The sequence below is a fragment of the Phycodurus eques genome, chromosome 15 (assembly GCF_024500275.1).
Source record: "Phycodurus eques isolate BA_2022a chromosome 15, UOR_Pequ_1.1, whole genome shotgun sequence".
Classification (NCBI taxonomy): domain Eukaryota; kingdom Metazoa; phylum Chordata; class Actinopteri; order Syngnathiformes; family Syngnathidae; genus Phycodurus; species Phycodurus eques.
The window spans coordinates 443,560-467,688 of NC_084539.1; the positions used below are offsets into that span (position 1 = coordinate 443,560).

Here is a 24,129-nt window from a genome sequence, read left to right on the forward strand (position 1 = left end):
CAAGTTACTGTAAAAAGGGGTTTGGTAAAAGCAACAAAAATGCTTGCAATATCTCAATATTAATCACATATGATGTGAAATTTTTGTACAGATTTTAGCAAGAACCATGGAAGTTGATGCAAATTATTTGCTTTCGTGGGCCACAAAATGATGTGGCGGTTTGGATCTGGCCCCCTGGCACTGAGTTTGACATACTGTAGCTACAATAGAGCAAGCCGGGACACAGGTGATCTGTTACAACGGGTGTGGAGTCTGTAAGGTTAAAACTAACTAGCGCTATGCTGTACTCTAACGACACACATAGTTCTTTATGTGGAACAGAGCAACATACTATATATTCTGATCAACTACCCACTAATGCATTGCACTGTTATTCTGTCTACTGAGGTATTCTTACTCGGTGATGAGCTGCAGCATTCTTCTTCGCTTCATTTTACCGACGTCAAGTTGACAAATAACGACTAGATTCCTGCCGTATTACTCTCTCGCCACGCCCACAGCAACTCACAATGCAATACGGGTTCTAGACGATGCAATTTTATTAATATCACTACTGGCAATACCCTCGGGCCAAATCGCACTGATCAGCCCTCTTTAATTACAGCAGGTCTTAATATTAGATCACTTTCTTCGAAAGCTTTGCCTCTCAATGATCTTATCAGAGACCATAATCTTAATATCATTGGTCTTTGTGAGACTTACTTAAAACCAAAAACATTTTTACCACTTAATGAGACGTCTTCCCCAACTTTTGTGAGTTTACATGTTGCATGTCCTATTCAGAGGGCGAGGGCATCGTCCTCATGTCCGAATCTGTTCTCAACCCTAACTTTAGTTCGAACATCGACCTTGAAACATTTTGAGGTTCTCATTATGCGATGTACAACACCGTTGCCGTTCTATCTCGCAGTTACCCCCCCTCACCCCTAACCCTGGCTTTTTAGATGAATTCACTGCATATATTGCTGACATGGTGACCCACACAGACAAAGTATTAATCATGGGTAACGTTAATATTCATATGAATTCCCTGTCAGAACCTCTTAATGCAGTGTTTCAGATAATAATGAATACATTTGGTTTCATGCAACTAATACATGAACCGACCCATAGTAATGGTAATACTTTAGATTTGGTATTAACCCAGGGCATTGCGACCTCAAATGTAATTGTACTCCCCTATACCACTGCTATGTTCGACCATTTCTTCATACAATTTGAAGTCTTGGCCCACTGCCATCGTGACCACAACCAATCCTATAGTAGCTGTAATATTAATTCTTCAACTACTACTGCACTCGCTGATCAATTACCCTGAGCGATTGTTTCATTTCCTTCTGATGTGGGTCCTATTGATAATCTCACAAATTACTTTAATGTGGCTCTGTGTAATGTTCTCAACATTGTAGCAGCCATTAAGACTTAAAATGCATCCTAAGAGACTTACTCCTTGGTTCACAGATGAAACCCGAGAACTTAATCATGTCAGGAGCTTGAGCACAAATGTCGGGCAACTAAACTTGAGGTCTTCCATCAGGCATGAGTGGATAATTTACAGAAATACAAACAAGCTTTTAGTTTTAGCTAAAACTAATTATTTTTCCGAAATAATAATTTGTCTTAATGAAAAATAACCCTAAATACTTATTCGATACAGCAGCAGTGCTAACCCAAAAGCAACCTACTTCTAACCCCCTTTTCAGCTGATGATTTCATGCAATTTTTTATGAAAAAAATTGAGCTCAGGAACGAGACTAAGGACACCTTGGCTCAAGGCCGGTTGAATTCTTCCATCACTGAGACTACTATGGGCACTAATCGGATACCCGTCCCACGACCCTTTCTCATTTTGGGGAAGTATCACTTGACAGACTCACATAACTCCTTAGTGCAGCAAAAAACACATTGTGCTTGCTCGACCCTCTTCTTCTTTCATTAAAGAGCTGTTTTTAATTTTAGGACCTTCAATCTTAAATATTATAAATATATCACTCTCCTCTGGCATTGTAGCTGCAGCTGTCAAGACAGCCGTTCTTCAACCCTTACTCAAAAGACCCAACCTCGACTCTGAGAGTCTTTGCAATCATAAGACGGTGTCAAATCTCCCATTTATTTAGAAAATTCTTGAAAAAAATTGGACCACGGCGGCTCGGTGACCGACTGGTAAGAGCGTCAGCCTCACAGTTCTGAGGACCCGGGTTCAATCCCTGGCCCCGCCTGTGTGGAGTTTGCATGTTCTCCCCGTGCCTGGGTGGGTTTTCTCCGGGCACTCCGGTTTCCTCCCACATCCCAAAAACATGCATTAATTGGAGACTCTAAATTGCCCGTAGGCATGACTGTGAGTGCGAAAGGTTGTTTGGTTCTATGTGCCCTACGATTGGCTGGCAACCAGTTCAGGGTGTACCCCGCCTCCTGCCCGATGACAGCTGGGATAGGCTCCACCCCGCCCGCGACCCTAGTGAAGAGAAGCGGCTCAGAAAATGGATGAATGGATGGAAAATTGGACCACAGCAGCTTAATGATCACACGGGCTCTAGCAATCTATTTGAAGTTCTTCAGTCCAGATTCAGGGCAGACCGCTCGACTGAAACGTCCCTCTCAAAAATGACGAACGATCTTTTACTAGCAATGGATTGCGACATTTTATCAACATTATTATTACATCGATCGCGATATATTACTAGATCCCCTCGAAACGTGGCTAGGTATTACAGGCTCAGCCCTTTCTTGGTTTCGATTTTATTTCTCAGATAGGACACACCGTGTTATCCATGATAATGTGACCTCTGAGTATTATAATGGCACTTGAGGAGTCCCGTCGGGATTGGTACTTGGCCCTCTTTTGTTCAGTATTTATATGCCTACCGCTTGGCGATATCATACACAAATATAAGATTGGCTTTTACTGTTACTGATTCTCAGCTATACATGCCATTAAAACTAACCAACCCACGTGACTGCTCTACTCTGGAGGCGTCTCATTGAGATTAAACAATAGATGTCCTGTAACTTTTTTCTCCTTAACCCTGAGAAAACGGAGCTGTTGTTTCTTGGCCCTGCTAGACTCAGCCACTTGTTTAAGCTGTTTCCTGGTCTTCCCATGTCTAGTATTAAATGCCTGCAGTTAGTACAAAACAATGCAGCAAGACCTTTGACGAGGGTGAGAAAGTTTGATCCGACTGTGTTACCCTAGTACTGGCCAACTTGCATTGGCTCATGGTCCCCTTGAGATGAGAATTTAAGTTTCTGTCACTTACGCATAAAATATTTAATGGGTTAGAACTAGAGGTGCACTATATTTTGTTTGAGCATCGTCAGAGTGATGTACATGTGCACAATAGTGACATCGCAGGGTCTGCTGCGATGTTGGTGTACTGTAATATACAGTGAATCAACTGTAATATTAAAGTTGAGCAGTAGAGGGATCTGTTGGACATTCAAATTGAAAGAATGTACACCTGTTGCATTTCCTATTTCGCTCTTCATAATGAAACTAAGCAGGCACACGGCAGCTGCATGAGTGTGCGATGTACGTTCAGGGACACTGCGTAAATGGGAGTGAATGTGTTCTTTGGTAATTGTAAAACTGGATTACTACGAAAATAATTATTTGTATCAGAATTATTGAGTTAAAATACTGTACGATGACGCTGATGATGGAATTCATTTTGTTTTGTAATACAAGTAGATACATTATTTTGTTAATATAGTCAGCCAGAGCGAAAAGGTCTACCTGCGGTGCCTCATCTCTTTAAATGGACTCTTATGTCATCTTAATTAACATAGTACAGCTCCATATAATGTGATAAATGTCCAAAAAAATCCATTGCAGCCTGGTCATCCTGGTCGGGAGATCCCCCCCCCTCGCTATCTGCGGTCCCGTCTCAAGGTTTATTTTTTTCCCCCCAACTGGGGTTTTGAGTTGCCTGATTGGAGGGTTTAGATTAGATGTAGTCAGTTTTCGCTAATTGTGGGCCTGTGAAGCTCTTATTTTTTTACTGTCAATAGATGGTGGGAACAGCATTTGCTTTCTTTCCATGCATAGCAATAGACTTTTGAACATCTGGATGCAACTGATGTTTCATGTAGTGAGGCAGGACGTGCTTAGCTGTCTTTGTCTGCATTGTTCGGATTGCTGTTCCTGCTGTGCACGTCTTGACTTCTGGGGGGCAGTGTGGTGCACACAATGAGGTACACACAAACACATTCTTAAGTAGCACATAAAGTAGAAGTCATGATCGAATATTGCTACTATAACTCGTTTTTCACAGTTTGAAGAATATATAGTCCCCTCCAAAAGTGTTGGAACGGCAAGGTCAATTCCTTTGTTTTTAGCGAAAACTGACGACATCGAATCAAAACCCTCCAATCCTTGGCGATCCGATCCCCGGCTACAGAAGCTGGCTCTAGGGACGTGGAATGTTACCTCTCTGGCAGGGAAGGAGCCCGAGCTGGTGTGTGACGTCGAGAAGTTCCGACTAGATATAGTCGGACTCGCCTCCACACACAGCTTGGGCTCTGGTACCAGTCCTCTCGAGAGGGGTTGGACTCTCTTCCACTCTGGAGTTGCCCACGGTGAGCAGGTGTGGGTATACTTATTGCCCTCCCCGGCTCGGCGCCTGTACGTTGGGGTTCACCCCGGTGGACAAGAGGGTAGCCTCCCTCCGCTTTTGGGTGGGGGGAATGGGTCCTGATTGTTGTTTGTGCCTATGCACCAAACAGCAGTTCAGAGTACCCACCCTTTTTGGAGTCCTAGGAGGGGGTGCTGCAGAGCGCTCCCGCTGGGGACTCCATCGTTCTGCTGGGGGACTTCAATGCTCACAGGGGCAATGACAGTGAGACCTGGAAGGGCGTGATTGGGAGGAACGGCCCCCACGATCAGAACCCGAACGGTGTTCTGTTATTGGACTTCTGTGCTCATCACGGATTGTCCATAACGAACACCATGTTCAAGCATAAGTGTGTCCACACGTGCACTTGGCACCAGGACACCCTTGGTCGCAGTTCGATGATCGACTTTCTGGTCGTGTCATCGGACTTGCGCCCGCATGTCTTGAACACTCGGGTAAAGAGAGGGGCGGAGCTGTCAACTGATCACCATCTGGTGGTGAGTTGGCTCCGATGGTGGGGGAGATGCCGGTCCGACGTGGAAGGCCCAAACGAATTGTGAGAGTCTGCCGGGAACGTCTGGCAGAATCCCCTGTCAGAAGGAGTTTCAACTCCCACTTCCGACAGAACTTTGCTCATGTTCCGGCGGAGGCGGGGGACATCAAGTCCGAGTGGACCATGTTCTGCGCCTCCATTGCTGAGGCAGCAGACCGGAGCTGTGGCCGTAAGGTGGTCGTGGCGGCAATCCCCGAACCCGTTGGATGCCGTCAAGCTGAAGGAGTCATATCGGGCTTTTTTGGCCGATGGGACTTCTGAGGCAGCTGATGGGCACCAGCTGGCCAAGCGGAATGCAGCTTTGGTGGTTGCTGAAGCAAAAACTCGGGTATGGGAGGAGTTCGCTGAGACCATGGAGAAAGACTTTCCGGATGGCTTCGAGGAAATTCTGGTCCACCATTCGGCGTCTCAGGAGAGGAAAGCAGTGCACCACCAACACTTTGTATAGTGGGGATAGGGCGCTGCTGACCTCGACTCGGGACGTTGTGAATCGGTGTGGAGACCTCGAAGACCTCGAAGTCGAAGACCTCCTCAATTCCACCGGCACGCCTTCCCATGAAGAAGCAGAGTGTGGGTTCTCTGAGGCGGGCTCTCCTATCTCTGGGTTTGAGGTCACCGAGGTGGTTAAAAAGCTCCTTGGTGGCAAGGCCCTGGGGGTGGATGAGATTCGCCCGGAGTTCCTAAAGGCTCTGAATGTTGTGGTGCTGTCCTGGTTGACACGCCTCTGCAACATCGCATGGACATCGGGGACACTGCCTCTGGATTGGCTGACTGGGGTGGTGGTCCCCCTTTTTAAGAACGGGGACCGGAGGGTGTGTTCCAACTAAAAGGGGATCACACTCCTCAGCCTCCCTGGTAAGGTCTATTCAGGGGTGCTGGAGAAGAGGGTCCGTCGGGAAGTCGAATCTCAGATTCAGCAAGAGCAGTGTGGTTTTTGTCCTGGCCGTGGAACAGTGGACCAGCTCTACACCCTCGGCAGGGTCCTCGAGGGTGCATGGGAGTTCGCCCAACCAGTCTACATGTGTTTTGTGGACTTGGATAAGGGGTTCGACCGTGTCCCTCGGGGAGTCCTGTGTAGGGTGCTTCGGGAGTATGGGGTACCGAACCCCCTGATACAGGCTGTTCGGTCCCTGTACGACCGGAGTCAGAGTTTGGTCCGCATATCCAGCAGTAAGTCGGACTCGTTCCCGGTGAGGGTTGTACTCCGCCAAGGCTGCCGTTTGTCACCGATTCTGTTCATAACTTTTATGGGCAGAATTTCAAGGCGCAGCCGAGGCGTAGAGGGGTCCGGTTCGGTGGCCTCAGTATTGCATATCTGCTTTTTGCAGATGATGTGTTTCTGTTGGCTTCATCAAGCCGTGACCTCCAGTGACCTCTCACTGGAGCAGTTCGCAGCCGAGTGTGAAGTGACTGGGATGAGAATCAGCACCTCCAAATCTGAGCGCATGATCCTCAGTCGGAAAAGGATGGCATGCCCTCTCCATGTCGGGAATAAGATCCTGCCCCAAGTGGAGGAGTTCAAGTATCTTGGTGTCTTGTTCACAAGTGAGGGAAGAATGGAACGGGAGATCGACAGGCGGATCGGTGCAGCGACTTTGTATCGGTCGTTGTGGTAAAAAAGGAGCTAAGCCGAAAGGCGAAGCTCTCAATTTACAGGTCGATCTACGTTCCTACCCTCACCTATGGTCACGAGTTGTGGGTCGTGACCGAAAGAACAAGATTCCGGATACAAGCGGCCCAAATGAGTTTCCTCCGCAGGGTGACCGGGCTCTCCCTTAGAAATAGGTTGTGAAGCTCGGTCATCCGGGAGGATCTCACAGTGGAGTCGTTGCTCCTCCACATCAAGAGGAGCCAGATGAGGTGGCTGGGGCATCTGGTTCGGAAGCCTCCCGGACGCCTCCTTGGTGAGGTGTTCTGGGCACGTCCCCCCAGGAGGAGACCCCGGGGACGACCCAGGACACGCTGGAGAGACTACGTCCTTCGGCTGGCCTGGGAACGCCTCTGAATCCTCCCGGAAGAGCTGGATGAAGTGGCTGGGGAGAGGGAAGTCTGGGGGTCCCTGCTAAAGCTGCTGCCCCCGCGACCCGACTTCGGATAAGCGGTAGAAAATGGATAGATGGATGGATGGGTGTTGTTGTAAAACACAACATATACATATACTTATAGGCTGTATTTTAATGTGCATTCCGTGCGTATAAATAACTCCCATGATGAAACTCTTGCGAGGGATTTGAGTCTGAACTAGGCATCATAGAGTGGCATCTATCTAGCAGACGCAGTAATATGGACCAATCAGAGCCAAGCTGTTTTCCATATTTAGATCAGTGAAAATGATCCAATTAGAGCAAAGCTAATTTACGTCACATAAACCCGCTGAAATAAGTATTGAACCCGTCACCATTTTTCTCACTAAACATCACTACTTGTTGGGAACAACCTAAGTTATCCATTCACACAAAGAAAGTAGAACAAATAAGATCAGAAATTAAGTTGTGTGTAATAATGTGAAATGACACAGGGAAAAATTATTGAACACGCCAACTGGTATTTATTTAATACTTTGTACAAAAGCCTTTGTTTGCAATGACAGATTCAAGACGCCTACTGTGTGGACAAAGTAGTCGCATGCATTGCTCTGGTGTGATTTTGGCCCAATCCGCCACACAAGCAGTCTTCAAATCTTGAAGTTCAGTGGGCTTCTTTTATAGACCTTGAGTTTCGCTTTTTTCCATAGATTTTCAATTGGATTCAAGTCCGGTGATTGGCTGGGCCATTCTACCAGCTTTATTTTTTTCTTTCAAACCAATTGAGAGTTTACTTGGCAGTATGTTTTGGATCATTATCCTGCTGAAATGTCCACCCTCGTTTCATTTTCATCATCCTCGCAGATGCCAGCAGATTTTTGTCAACAATCTCTCTGTACATTTGCCCATTCATCCTTCCTTCAATAACGTAAAGTTTACCAGTACCATCTGCTGAAAAGCAGCCCTACACCATCATGTTCCCACCTCTGAACTTCACTGTCGGTATGGTGATTTTTAGGGTGATGTGCAGTGCCTTTTCTCCTCCAAACGTGGTGTCCATTATGGCATCCAAACAGTTAAATTTTGCTCTCATCAAACCAGAATATATTCTCCCAGTATTTAACTGGCTTGTCCAAATGTTGTTCAGCAAACTTCAAACGAGCTTTGACATGCTTTTTTACCAGCAATGGGGTCTTACGTGGTGAGCGCGCAACACAGGCCATGGCGGCGGAGTGAATTACTCACTGTTTTCCTTGTGACAACAGTACCTGCTAATTCCAGGTCTTTTTGAAGGTCTCCACAAGTGGTCTATGACACTCAGACAACTTCTGATTATTCTTTGCACTCCTCTGTCAGAAATATTGCGGCAGCACCTGAACGAGGACAATTTATGGCGGTATGATTAGCTTTCCGCTTAGGTATTGTAGTTTATCTTGGTTTTGGATACAAACGTAATTAATTTAGGAAAAGAGCGTCGCTTCTGGTTTACCTCGACTATACGTTTAAACGTTATAATCAAATTATTTTGTTTTGTAAAGGGGAACCACGTGTCTTTTTATATTTGTAAAAACCTCTATGTTTTATAATTTGAAGGTTGCTACAGGAATGAAATAGGAGTTCTAGATTAGAGCGGTTTCACTGTTTTACTCAAATACACAAACGACAAAAGGAAATGGTATTTTATGGAAAATTTAAATCTAAAAGGGAAAAACTACAGGGAAACAATGCAGAGGGGCTTGACTAGAAAGGGTACAGATAAACATTTGTAAAGCAGGTCGAACTTGTGATGTAGGTGTGAATTGAGAATGTGCGCGGAGCAATGCCAGGCTGGGAATTTTTGTGACCGTTATCATAATCTAATTATGCACCAATTTGTACCTAGGAAACAGCACGCTGCACTTACGTTGCGTAGAACAGAATTTAGGCAGGCGGGTCGCTCTTCCCGATGGATAGGTCGGGCGCCGAACAGGTGGATTTACCGAAAAAGGAAGCAAGAAGAAAAAAAAGGCAAAAACGGAGAAAAAGCAAGGGTAGTGTGGCCGAAGCGCCTTAGTGACTGTGTTCGTCGTGGGCCCAGAGAAAACGTGCGCCGAAATTCCTTCCGGACGGCTCTTTTATCCGCAGGCTACCCCCCCCCCCCCCCACACACACAAACGTGTAGGTTTCGGGGCCCAGGCAGAGTGCTTCTGCTCTCCGCACTCGTTGGCGCGGTGAGGAAGGTCGGATGCGTCTCAGCCGCCTCGTGGCGGGAGGCGCGGGTCCTTGGCTGTGCTGCAGTTTCTTCGGCAGGTTGGAGAAAACAAGAGGCTCGGAGAAAAACGGAACAAAGTGGCTTCGGCCTTTTATGCACAGGAGAGAGAGGGGCTGGCCCAGGGACCAAAAGGAAGGCAAACCGCGCCTCGATTAAGTTTCATCATTGGAATTTTTGTGGTTTTAAACCATTGGAAATAAAAGATTAATTTAAGATTAACTTAATATTTGTGATGAGACATTTGTCTTGTGAGGTGAAACAGCTCATCTGATTCAGTTGACAAACAGATTTGACAGCAGATCTGTTGCAAACAATCATTCGTGACATTTGTGTCATGATTTATACTGGGAGAATTCATGCAAAGTTCGTAAAATATAAAACAGACATTCAAATTCAGTGAAATCTGTGGCACAGCTTGTTGCTTGCAGTAACTCCACCGCCAGCGGGTGTCACTTGTGTTCCATCAATTCTCCCAGATCGAGCGCTTGGCTGCGCCTTGCCTGCATTTCAAAGGAGCAAATGGTTCTTTGAAGATTTTAGGTGATGTCTTGGCTTTCCATGCATTTTTGAACCTCCCTTTCTTCATGTGTTCAATACTTTCCCCCTATGTACTTTCACATTTTTACACACAACTTAATTTAAGATCTTATTTATTCTACTTTTTTTTGTATGAATGTATTACTTAGATTGTTCCCAGCGTCTGGTGAAATGTTCAGATCAATAGCATATTTGGAAGTATATTTGATGAGTAAAATGGCGGCGTTTTCAATACTTATTTAGCCGCTGTAATAATGAGAAATCCATCCATCCATCCATTATCTTTCGCTTATCCAAGGTCGGGTCGCGGGGGCAGCAGCTTTAGCAGGGACGCTCAGACTTCCCTCTCCCCAGCCACTTCCTCCAGCTCTTCTGAGGGGATCCCGAGGCGTTCCCAGGCAAGCCGAGAGACGTAGTCTCTCTAGCGTGTCCTGAGTCGTCCCGTCCGTGGCGGCGGCAAACAAAAGTGTGTCTTAACTTTGTTAAAATGAATGACCAGTCGCCTCAGTGCAACACTTGTAATAAGATTATATTGTGCAAAGGATGCTTTCATGATGTGTAGAAGTCTGACACGCTCCGAGCCTCAGCCTACAGCGCGCGGAGCTTCAGTGAAGTCAATTCTCAGTCAACTGGGTGAGTGAAACAATAAAATACGTCTGTGCCAACATTGAGACAGCTAACAAGGTAAACGGTTGGTTGCAGCTTTCCACTTACGGTTTTCAGTGTTTATTTTAATTTATTTTATTATCTCACAGTATCACAAACACTAACCTTGTACCTCATCGGTGAAAATCTGGAAAGGAATCGCCGTTTTATATAATTTGGTTCCATCAATTAAAAGAAAATATTATCGGTGCCGTGTGAAAAAGTAACTACTTTTCATGTCAAAATACTGATTTCCGGTGTGTACCCTTCAACGTAATAGTCTAAAAGCTTAAAACAGGAAGTCAAGTTAAAACTTGCATATATAAACCATTTGATGTGATGAAACAGTCCCAAATAAGCATTTTAACAATGCTATATTTCTCTTTTAACTAAAACATTAATTAATGAACATTAAGTCAATTGGGTTAGTTCCACACACATTGCCTTTTAGTTCATAGGTTTGATATTGATACTAGTTAGAAAGAACCCCGAGTCATTTTAGTCTAAGGTGCGGGATGCTAAGAAAATGGATGTTCATAATTTGGACACTGTTTATTTTAACCATGCAAACGTTTTTGACCCAGCCCCCTAAAAGAATCGAAATTGAGAATCGTTTAGAAACGGAATCAAAATAGGGGACCGAAATTGGAACCGGAATTGCTCAAATTCAAGCGATGCCCAACCCTAGCCGGGAGACATACAGGTAGTCTCTCGAGCGTGTCCTGGGTCATCCCCGGGGTCTCATTCCGGTGGGACGTGCCCAGAACACCTCACCAGGGAGGACGCCCAGGAGGGATCCGAATCAAATGCCCGAGCCACCTCATCTGGCTCGTCTCAACGCGGAGGAGCAGCAGCCCCTCCCGGATAACCGAGCTTCTCACCCTATCTCTAAGGGAGAGCCCGGATACCCTGCGGAGGAAACTCATTTCTGCCGCTTGTATCCGGGACAACATTGTGCGACAAATATAGGTTATGTTGTTATTATCTCCATGTAAGGACAGAACTATGAAAGCTTTCTTCCAAGAGTTTGTTTTATTTTTTTTATGGTGTGCATAATAATTTGCAAATGTGTATTTTGAGTAATTTGCAAAAAAATATACTGTAATAACTCCAGGGCACTCCGGTTTCCTTCCACATCCCAAAAACATGCAGGGTAGGTGAATTGAAAACTCTAAATTGCCCGTAGGTGTAAATGTGAGTGCGAATGGTTGTTTGTTTATATGTGCCCTGCGATTGGCTGGCGACCAGTTCAGGTTGTACCCCGCCTCTCGCCCGACGATGGCTGGAATAGGCTCCAGCACGCCCGCGACCCTAGTGAGGATAAGCGGAACGAAAGATGAATGAATGAATGAATGAACTCCAGGTTATAATGAACCTAATGTAATCATATTCAGTCTAAATTTCTTAATTGGGAACATGATGTACTTATTGTCATCCTTATTCATGTGCATTGTTTTTAACAGGTGTGTCATGTTTTTGTTGTTTTGCTTTCTGTTAAGTGGAGGATCTGGGGTCCTTTTTTGAAAAACGTGATTTTAAAGATAGAGTGCGGTCGTCATGTATGAAATCTACCCTTTCACTTCGACTGGAGCAGTGTCCCCAGCAGCTCAACAACCCCTTCAATGAATACTCCAAATTTGATGGCAAGGTGAGTTCTGCATCTTTTTTTGAAAGGGTTAGTGTGACTGCACTAGATAAGAATTTCATACCATGCTGTGGATGATCTAAGTTTACATGTTTACAGAATTTAAAGGACCTCTGGTCGGGCATTTTGCTCTTAGAATGATTAGTGGAACACTAGTGTTCCAGTAATATGGCTAAAAATTCAACATAGTGTGTTAAATTGAAGTAGTTAAAATTTCCCTCCCCAGTTGTGATGTGTTCCAAGCAAAAGGAAATGCTGTTGATGATCTTTGTATTTTTTGTGCTCGCTCTGTGAAGTGTTTTTGCCCTTGTTCTAGGGTCATATTGGCACAACAGCGACAAAAAAGATAGACGTCTACCTCTCAATGCAAATGGCTCAGGAAAAAGTTCATCCCATGACAGTAGTAACCATTGCTAATGCCCGCGTTCATGATCTCATTGGCCTTATCTGTTGGCAATACACAAGTGAGGGACGAGAACCCAAACTTAAGTATGTACAAACATATTTCAATATATATTCAATTTTCACATTCACAAATTGCTTTAATCTGTTTTTACTAATGTTCACTGTTTTCACAGTGAGAATGTGAACGCTTACTGCCTTCATATTGCGGAAGATGATGGTGAGGTGGACACAGACTTCCCTCCTCTTGACTCCAATGAGCCAATTCACAAGTTTGGTTTCAGCACTCTGGCATTGGTGGAGAAGTACTCCTCACCTGGCCTTGGTTCAAGACAATCACTGTTTGTCAGAATGTAAGTCACAAAATAAATGCATAAATGATGCATCTATTTATGCATTTGGTACGCACCCAGGAAATATGTGTACCAACAGGGTTCCTACGCAAGTATGGAAAGTAAGAAAAAGTATGGAATTTGATTTTAAAAATTTCCAGGTCTGAAATTGGAAACTATTTTATTGAAGAATATTTGTTTCTAAGACTTGTTAACAACAGCCCCGTTTTTTTAAAACAAAAAAATATATCTGGAAAAAAAAAAAAAGTCATGTTTTTTTTTTTAAGGTGCATGGAAGCGCAGCTTCAATGTTTGTGTGATTAGACACAGTGTTATACCATGGTGTTGGTGAATACTGAATTCTGATTTGCTCAGAAAATTCCAGTGTACATTATTAGCTGATAATGTACATCATGTACAAAAACCTTTACATTGTCCCAAATTAATACACAAGCACCCTTAGTTGTTAGATAATATGAGCAAACAAGACTCACAGAGTTAATTTTCTGATAAGTAAACGTCAAGTAATCTGAGGACAGACATTAATGAATTTAAAACAATAATAAATATATATAAAAAATATTTAGAAAATTTTTGGGAAAATATATTGTTCAAAATATAATGATTGATTTAAACATTTATTTTATTTGGTGATTACTGTACAACACCTTTGATGGGATGTTGCTTGAGGAATAGAGGGAAAAATGAAGAGAGAGAAGTGGCACAGAGTGAACGCCAAATCAATTCACAGACAAGAAGGGTCAAATCAATGCGAAGAAAACAACAAAATAGGCGATTAAAATGCAGAGACAGTGTCAAATGTATTTGAATATTTTACCGAAAAGTCTGGAAATTAGGGTCTGAAAAAAGTATGTAATTTTTAAATCTTAAATGTGTATGAATATTTTCATCTTTTTAATTGCTCAGGTGAAAGGTTAATTTCAATTCGTCACTCACATAAATCTCGTTATGAGAATTTTCTCAGTTCCCATGGAACTGCAGTCTGTAGTGAAAGTTGATTGAGGGGTAGTGGGCTGAACATTGATGGTTATTACACCCTGACTTGTACCACTCACCTTGGTACGCTGCAGTAATCGAGAGAAAAAGATCACCCACATTCTTGTGACTGGGCACTGGAGGCTCCCGCAAAAACTGCAGGGTTTGTGCCCAGCGTCCACTCAGTTAATAATCTCTACTGAGGTCTGCCAACCCCCAATGGCAGTGACGCTCCAGGGTCAGGTGAAGGGTTCCAATTTTTAGAACTCTTTGGATTTTGATTAAGGCCTGGTACACACATAACAATTTTTCCACTCTTTAAAATACTTTTTATCTGCTACAGACCCCACACATAAAGATCCGACATTCAACAGTTGTAGTCGTCGTGTGTGGTGTTTCCCCCAAGAATTTCAACACAGCAGACCACACACACAAAGATTCTCTCTCTCTCTCTCTCTCTCTGGGACCTGAAGCAATGATTTTATGTAACAATAAATATATGACAATATAATGGGGGAGTTGAATGTAGGGCAGCAGCTAACGAATATTTAGTACTCGAGTATCCTACTGAAACAATCGATGATTTGGATAACCAATATTTGTGTTTAGTTAAAGGGCACTTTTGAATGCAAGAGAAGTATTTCAAGAAATAAAAACTGTTGGTTACATAAAAAAAGGTTCTGATTCTGATTAATAACCTTTTTTTATGTAACCAACAGTTTTTATTTCTTGAAGTCACATTGTGCATTAAAGATAAGCCATTATTTTTTAAAGTATTTAACAGCCTTTATGCATCTTAAACAGCTAGCATTTAAGCATTTTGTGACATAATAATACATTAGGTTCATGGCTGTGCCTTTATGAGTTTAGACCAGCTGACTAGGAATAAGACAAATATTCTTTGTACGACAACAAGTTTTGGAAGTGTTCAAACTAAAATGAAGAAACCTCGAGGGAGAAAAATATTTCCCTTCATCTCCCTTCACCAAAATCCTCCTCTGGCCACATTTGCCACCTACTGGACTCAAAGTTTTGCCACTTACAGATCATCAGATTGGACATATGTCACACACTACACTCAGCAAAAAGCACACTGTACGTACTGTTATGGTTGCGGTATACTGTTGTTGTCACGGTAGGGGGACAAAAAGCCACACGTTCGACGGTACTAATAATTAAGAGACAATTCGCAGCACTAAGGTTATGTTAGTAAAGTAGACTAACATTACGCTCATTGATTTGCGCTATATTAACTTCAGCTCTGTCTCGTGGGTCCCGCGACGTGGCGTTATACTCAGCGGCGAGAAAGGTGCGTGTTACAATGAACGGGTGCTCGCCTTGCATTTCACTCTGAAATGCTACTACACTTTCGACATTTGTGTTTTTCTCTCTCTCTCTCTCTCCTCAATTTGGCATCGCATTTTACAACCGTTGCCTTCCCACTCCTCAATCGAACGCTTCACTTCCGCGTCCACGTATTGGTGATTTAAGCATGTTGTGTCACACATGCCACCGCCTGCTTCCGTCTTCATGACCGTCTCCGTGGTTGCAATTTTGCTTTTCAATGTGTTTCTTGATGCACACAATTCTAATTTTGACCGGCAAACTGCACTCATACGTAGGTAAGCAATGTTGTAGGTCAGTGGGCGCAGATTCGCCATGACTTTTGCTTCCCTGCTCATTTTTATGCATCGAGGATGCGGGGTGCACATCAACCACCCACCACCTGCTTAATAATAAAAACCTTCATTTAAAATCTGCATTTTGTTTACTTGGGTTGTCCTTGACTAATATTTAAATTTGTTTGATAATGGGAAACATTTAGGGGGGCAAACATGCAAAAAAAAAATCCTAAAGGGTGCAAACACTTTTTTTTTACACCACTGTATGCTTTTATTGATAATTTTTATTGCTTCGAGGTGACTTGGTGCGGGTACACACATAAAGACAATCAGCCTTAATTTGTCCTGATTTTGCTTGTTTTGGCCTTTTTCTGACAGAATAAGTAAGGAAGCAATCTTGTCTTTGTGGATTTTTATTACAAAAAAAGAAAGAAAAGTCTTTGCAAAGAGGAAAAGGGACAAGTCTTACGAGTTGTTACACCTTAGTGAAGCCCAGACAGAAAACCCCTTCCTTATATCGAAGTGAGAGACAGAGAAGGAAAACAAAACTGTTATCTTTGTCCAGCTGCACTCAATTTATATTTATCAAAAAACAGTGAGTAGTCACAAAATGGCTGGGAACAATTAGTATGCACACAGAGCTAGTAGTCACAATGTAACAATAAAGCATGTGAATGTTGTATAAAACTAATATAAGTAATATTTGGTATACATAAAACATAAATTTCCCAACTCATGCCCCTTACCGACCAAGCACAACAAATGCCAGACAATCTTAAGTCTTAGAAGATTATCCTGTAAGATTGTCCTTAAGTCTGATGTGTAGTAAGAGTGGATTCGTCTTGATTTTAGTGTCCGAAACAGGTTGGGGCTCCGGCAGTCTTAAATAATGAACGTGTTTAATATTTCCGACTATAAGTCTTCATGCGTGTAGGGGTGAGACGACTCCCAAGTCATGATGCCGTGAATTGTGACTTGGAACGGAATATAGCCACTTAAGAAGCACCCTGACTCAGCAAAAGGAAAAGACCGTACATAAAAAAACAAGCATGTCTTATCTGATGTTGTTTTTTTTGGTATAAAAGTAGACATTTCCATTTTACAAGGCTCCTGGCTCCGGTAACCTTTGGGGACACTCGTGAAACATTGGTGCATATGTGGAAGCATTTATTCTTCTTCAGTTTTACAAGATCACGTGTGATCATGAGACAGAATCTTTGTGTGCGTGGTCTTCTGTGTTGAAATTATTTTTACATAATTTGGGCTTCGAGCTCATAAAACCCACAAAATAAGGAATTCAAAACATTTGAATACTGTGACGAAATCAGCCCAAATTTTGCAGGCCACATTTTTTTAAACTGAGAGTCACACACTCTAATTATAACTAATCAACAGTGTGTGAAAAAAACAAACTAAAAATTCTGGATTTTATTTTTTCATTTTGTCTCTCATACATGAGGTATACCTATGATGAAAAATACAGACCTCTCTCATCTTTTTAAGTGGGAGAACTTGCACAATTGAGGGCTGACTTTTTTTTTGCCCCACTATATATACAGACCCTTTCCAAAAAATTAGAATATCATGGAAAAGGTAATTTCCATAATTCCATTCAAAAAGTCAAACTTTCTTCGATTATAGATTGAGGGCCCACAATTTCAAGTACAATATTTATTTGTTTATTTTTACATAATTTGGCCTTCCAGCTCATAAAACCCACAAAATAAGGAATTTAAAAAAATTGAATACTGTGAAGAAATCAGCCCAAATTTTATAGGCCATAAATGTTTTAAAGTGAGTGTCACACACTAATCATCTACTAAACTCAAAGTACCTGCACAGGTTTCCCCAGGTGTCATTAAATTTCTTCAGTTTGGTTCAATTGTCTCAGTTGGGTTCAATATGGAGAAGACTGCAGACTTGACAACTGGCCAGAAGACCATCATTGATACCCTACATAGGATTGGTAAACCACAAAAGCTCATAGCTAAGGAGGCTGGCTGTTGACAGAGTGCTGTGTCCAAGCATATCAATGGAAAGTATCGTCAAAGGACAAAATGTAGCAAGAAAAGATGCACCAGCAAAAGAGATGACCGTGGGCTTCAGCGGATTATCAAACAGAAGATTCAAGAATCTAGCAGAGATCCAGAAAGAGTGGAATGAGGCGGGAGTCACAGCTTCAAAAACTACCACATTCAGATGCATCCGGGAGATGGGCTACAACTGTCGGGTTCCTCGGGTCAAGCCACTTCTCAGCCTGAGCCAACGTAGGAAGCGTCTCAACTGGGCCAAGGAGAAGGACTGGACTAATGGTCAGTGGTCCAAGGTCCTCTTTTCCAAAGAAAGTAAAGTGTGCCTTTCATTCGGGAATCAAGGTCCGAGGTTTTGGAGGAAGACGGGTGAAGAACAGAACCCAAGCTGCTTGAGGTCCAATCTGAAATATCCATATGTCAGTCATGATTAGGGGTGCAATGTCCAGTGCAGGTGTTGGTAAACTCTGCTTTCTTAAATCCAAGGTCACCGCAACAGTCTACAGAATGTTTTAGAGGACTTCATAATTCCTTCTGCTGAGGATCTGTATGGATATGCAGATTTCATCTTCCAGCAGGTCCTGGCCCCTGCCCATACCACCAGAAGCACCAAAACCTGATTTGATGCCCATGTCATCACAGTGCTTGACTGGCCAGCCAACCCGCTGGATCTAAACCCCAGAATCTATGGGGTATTATCAAGAAGAGGAGGAGCACCAGACCCAAAAACAAAGAAGAACTCACAGCAAGCATCAAGGAAATCTGGGCTTCCATAACTCCCAGGCAATGCCACAGGCTGATTGCCTCAATGCCACGGCGCATCCAGGCAGTGATTCAAGCAAACGGATTTCCAACCAAGTATTGAAGATGAACACGTCGTTTTGAAAGTTCCATATTTTGATTGATTTAATGTGACCCTAATTTCTTTTTTTTTTTTTTCAACAAAAACAGAGAAGTAAATGGTGGTTTCTTCACAGTATTCACATTTTTTGAATTTCTGATTTTGTGGGTTTTTTGAACTGGAAGCCCAAATTATGTAAAAATAAACAAATAAATACTTGAAATTGTTTAAATTGTGGGCCCTGAATCTATAATCTATGAAAGTTTCTAACTTTTTGAATGGAATTATGCAAATAGATTACTTTTCCATGATATTCTAATATTTTTGGGAAGGGTCTGTGTGTGTGTGTGTGTTTATATTTATATTATTATCTTATTCTTTTTCTTTCGGCTTATCCCGTTAGGGGTCGCCACAGCGTGTCATCCTTTTCCATGTGAGCCTATCTCCTGCATCCTCCTCTCTCACACAAACTGCCCTCATGTCTTCCCTCCCTACATCTATCAAACTTCTTTGGTCTTCCTCTACCTCTCTTGCCTGGCAGCTCCATCCTCATCACCCTCCTACAAATCTCTTTCCTCTGGACGTGTCCAAACCATCAAAGTCTGCTCCCTCTAACTTAATCTCCAAAACATCTAATATGCTAATTTCAAATTTTATCCAACCTAGTCACTCCCAGAGAGAACCGAAACATCATCATTTCCGCCACCTCCAGCTCTGCTTCCTATTGTCTCTTCAGTGCCACTGTCTCTAATCCGTACATCATGGCAGGCCTCACCACTGTCTTATAAACTTTGCCCTTCATCCTAGCAGAGACATAACACACCTGACACCTTCCTCCATTCCAACCTGCTTGGATCTGTTTCTTCACTTCCTGACCACACTCACCATTGGTCAGGACTGTTGACCCCAAGTATTTCAAGTCCTCAACCCTTGCTATCGCTTCTCCCTGTAGCCTCACTCTTCCCCCTCCACCCTTCTCATTCATGCACATATATTGTATTACTTTGGCTAATCTTCATTCCTCTCCTTTCCAGTGCATGCCTCGACCTTTCTAACTGTTCCTCCACCTGCTTCCTGCTTTCACTCCAGATCACAATGTCATCTGCGAACATCATGGTCCACGGGGACTCCAGTCTAACCTTATCTGTCAACTAGCCATCACCAATGCAAACAGGAAAGGGCTCAGGGCTGATCCCTGATGCAGTCCCACATCCACCTTAAACTCCTCTGTCACACCTACAGCACACCTCACCACTGTCCTGTGCTATTCTCCTGTACTATTTTAACATACTTCTCTGCCACTCCAGACTTCTGCATGAAGTACCACAGTTCCTCTCTGGCCACTCTTTCATAGGCTTTCTCTTGATCCACAAAGACACAATGTAGCTCCTTCTGACCTTCTCTGTACTTTCCCATCAATATCCTCAAGGCAAATAATGCATCTGTGGTACTCTTTCTAGGCATGAAACCATACTGTTGCTCGCAAATACTCACTTCTGTCCTGAGTCTAGCCTCCACTACTCTTTCCCATAACGTCATTGTGTGGCTCATCAACTTTATTCCTCTATAATAACAACATGTAATCCACCTGTGTGCTTCTACCTGTGCTCTTGTAGGTCAATCTATGTTCCTGCCTCTTCTGGAAGAAAAGTGTTCATTACAGCCATTTCCATCTTTTTTGCAGTCTACCACCATCTGTCCCTCCAAGTTCCTTTCCTGGATGTCGTACTTACCCATCACCCGTTTCCTTCACCAACAAGTCCATTACAATCTGCACCAATCACAACTCTCTCTCTGTCTGGAATGCTCAGAACTACTTCGTCTCGCTCCTTCCAGAATTTCTTTTTCACCTCTAGGTCACATCCTACCTCTGGTGCATAGCTAACTAATCACATTATACATAACACCCTCAATTTCAAGTTTCAGCCTCATCACTTGATCTGATACTCTTTTCACCTTCAAGACATTCTTAGCCAACTCTTCTTTTAAAATAACCCGACTCCATTTCTCTTCCAATCTATACCATGGTAAAATAGTTTAAACCCTGCCCCTAAACTTCTAGCCTTACAGCCTTCCACCTGCTCTCCTGGACACACAATATATCAACCTTTCTCCTCATCATCATGTCAACCAACTTCTAAGATTTTCCTGTCATAGTCCCAACATTTCAAAGTCCCTACATTAAATTCTAGGCTCTGTGCTTTCCTCCTCTCTTTCTGCCGAAGAAACAGCTTTCCACCTCTCCTTTGTCTTCAACCCACAGTAGCTGAATTTCCACTGGCGCTCTGCAGGTTAACGGGGCTGGGGTCGGGCGTTGTTAACCTGCGCCACGACAATCCGGTATGGAAGTCTTTAGGTGAATGCTCATATTTGTTTGGCAAAATTTTAAGCCCGATGCCCTTCCTGACACAGCCCTCTGCATTTATCCGGGCTTGGGACCGGCCTACAGTTTGCACTGGCTTGTGTCCCCCTTAGGGCTGCATTTTACACACACACGCACACACACACACACACACACACATACACACAGTAGTGATGTGAGGATTCATTCATTATATCCAACTGGCTCGATCTGTGAATGACAAGTTTGCCTTCCGGCTCGTTTTAAAATGTATTCAGTCGATTGTATTGATACTAGGAAATAGCGCAGGCAGACTTTATATGGAGGTGAAAAATGCTCGTAATTTCTTCACTTCACTTAATTTTTTCACTTTCACTTTACTTGAGTTTTTTTTAGTTAGCACATGGCAGTTAGCACTGCCAAAGCTACTTTCTTCTTCATCTCTTCTTGATTTTCTTTTCTATGCACCACATTGTCACTCCTTTCCGTAGTGCCCCTAGTCCCCTTTTCACAGGAAGATAACATATCACTGGAATCAGTTTTAAAAGCTGTGTCTGATAATGCTAGTCTCATGTAAATCAATTTAGCTTTAATTTGACATGCATACCTACTTTAAGTTCATGCAGTGAGGTTCGTGGGTCGGGAAAATGAGCAAGAAGAAACAACCTCTGGTGCCCATTTGTGAACCAGACCAAAACGTTTGTGCACCCCTTTATCATATACAGCGGCTAAAATAAATATTTAACACGTCACCATTTTTCTCACTAAGTATATTTCCAAAGCTGCTATTGACATGAATTTTTCACCAGATGTTGGGAACAATCCAAGTAATCCATACATACAAAGACAGTAGAACAAATAAGATCTCAAATTAAGTTGTGTGTAATAATGTAAAATGACACAGGGAAAAAGTATTGAACACATGAAGAAAGGGAGGTACAAAAAGGCATGGAAAGCCAAGACAGCACCTAAACTCCATCAATAATCAAACAGCAATCCAGCCCCTTGTCAGTGCAAATGAATATCAGCTGATTCAGTCCTAATGATGGCCTACAAAAAGGTCTCATTGCCAAGGTGTAAGTCAAGACGCATCTCACGATGGGTAAGAGCAAAGAGATGTCTCAAGTCCATCGCAAATTAATTGTTGCAAAACATAACGGCATTGGTTAAAGGCGCATATGTAAGCTTCTGAATGTTCCAGTGAGCATGGTTTGGGCCATAATACGTAAGTGGAAAGCCAATCATACCACCATAGATTTGCCTTGATCAGGTGCTCTTTGCAATATTTCTCACAGAGGAGTGCAAAGAATAATCAGAAGAGTTGTCCAAGAGCCATAGACCACTTGTGGAGTGCTTCAAAAAGACCTGGAATTAGAAGGTACTTTTCTCACAAGGAAAACAGTGAGTAATGCACTCCGCCGCCATGGCCTGTATGCATGCTCATCACTCAAGACCCCAGTGCTGGGAAAAAAAGCATGTCAAAGCTCGTTTAAGTTTTGCTCAACAACATTTGGACAAGCCAGTTTGATACTGGGAGAATATAGTCTGGTTTGATGAGAGCAAAATTGAACTCTTTGGATGCCATAATGCACACCACATTTGGAGGAGAACTGGCACTGCACATTACCCTAAAAACACCATACCAACAGTGAAGTTCAGAGGTGGGAACATGATGGTGTGGGGCTACTTTTCAGCAAGCGGTACTGGTAAACTTCACATTTTTTAAGTAAGGATGGACAAATCTACTGAGACATTCCTGTCAAAAATTTGCTGCCATCTACAAGGACAATGAAAATGAATTGAGGGTGAACATTTCAGCAGGATAATGATCCAAAACATACTGCCAAGGAAACTCTCAATTGGTTTCAAAGAAAAAAAATAAAGCTGCTAGAATGGCCCAGCCAATCACCTGACTTGAATCCAATCGAAAATCTATGGAAAGAACTGAAACTTAAGGTCTATAAAAGATTCCCACGGAACCTTCAAGATTTGAAGACTGCTTGTGTGGAGGAATAGATCACACCAGAGCAATGCATGTAACTAGATTCTCCATACACGAGGCGCCTTGGGTGGCACGGTGGACGACTGGTTAGCACATCTGCCTCACAGATCTGAGGACCGGGGTTCAAATCCCGGCCCCGCCTGTTTGGAGTTTGCATGTTCTCCCTGTGCTTGCATGGGTTTTCTCTGGGTACTGCGGTTTCCTCCCACATTCCAAAAACATGCGTGGTCGGTTGGTTGAAGACTCAAAATTTCCCGTAGGTGTGAATGTGAGTGCAAATGGTTGCTTGTTTAGATGTTCCCTGTGATTGGCTGGCAACCAGTTCAGGGTGGACCCCGCCTCTTGCCTGAAGATAACTGGGATAGGCTCCAGCATGCCCGCAACCCTAGTGAGGATAAGCAGTACGGAAGATGACTGAACGAATGAAAAGGAGGCGTCTTGAAGCTGTCAGTGCAAACAAAGGCTTTTGTTCAAAGTATAAAACAAATACCGTTTGGTGTGTTCAATACTTTTTCCATGTCATTTCACATTATTACACACAACTTATTTTCTCATCCTATTTGTTCCACTTTCTTTTTATGTATGGATTACTTGGCTTGTTCCAACATCTGGTGAAAATTTCATGTCAATACTGCCTTTGGAAATATATTTAGTGTGAAAAATTATCCTTCTTTCCTTTACACGGATCAATCGTCCCTTTGCAGAAAAACAGCCCCAAAGCATGATGTTTCCACCCCCATGCTTCACAGTAGATATGGTGTTCTTTGGATGCAATTCAGCATTCTTTCTTCTCCAAACACGACAAGTTGATTTTTCACCAAAAGGTTCTATTTTAGTTTCATCTGATAAATGACATTCTTCCAATCCTCTTCTGGATCATCCAAATGCTCTCTGGCAAATTGCAGACGGGCGTGGACATGTACTGGCTTCAGCAGGGGGACGCGTCTGGCACGGCAGAGTTTGAGTCCCTAGTGGCGTAGTATGTTACTGATGGTAGCCTTTGTTACTTTGGTCCCAGCTTTCTGCAGATCATTCACTAGGTCCCCCCCGTGTGGAGATCTTGTATGGAGCCCCAGATCGAGGGAGATTATTAGTGGTCTTCCATTTTCTAATAATTGCTCCCACAGTTGATTTCTTCACACGAAGCTGCTTACCTATTGCAGATTCAGTCTTCCCAGCCTGGTGCAGGTCTACAATTTTGTTTTTGGTGTCCTTTGACAACCCTTTAGTCTTGGCCATAGTGGAGTTTGGAGTGTGACTGTTTGAGGTTGTGGAGAAGTGTCTTTTATACTGATTTC

General features: G+C 43.1%; 1 protein-coding gene across 11 annotated transcripts in view; it reads left to right on the top strand.

The window, feature by feature from the left end:
• The window catches only part of mapkap1 (MAPK associated protein 1), a 154,068-nt gene that overhangs the window by 87,033 nt on the left and 42,906 nt on the right, over window positions 1-24,129 (top strand). For 9 of the 11 annotated variants that reach the window (XM_061697499.1, XM_061697500.1, XM_061697498.1 and 6 more), the window contains 3 exons: window positions 12,120-12,268; window positions 12,582-12,754; window positions 12,844-13,020. In XM_061697499.1, the coding sequence (XP_061553483.1) occupies window positions 12,120-12,268; window positions 12,582-12,754; window positions 12,844-13,020 (499 nt within the window). Of the gene's footprint in view, window positions 1-10,372; window positions 10,609-12,083; window positions 12,269-12,581; window positions 12,755-12,843; window positions 13,021-24,129 lie in introns of those variants that run through there. The other 2 variants (XM_061697508.1, XM_061697509.1) reach the window with 2 other exon arrangements.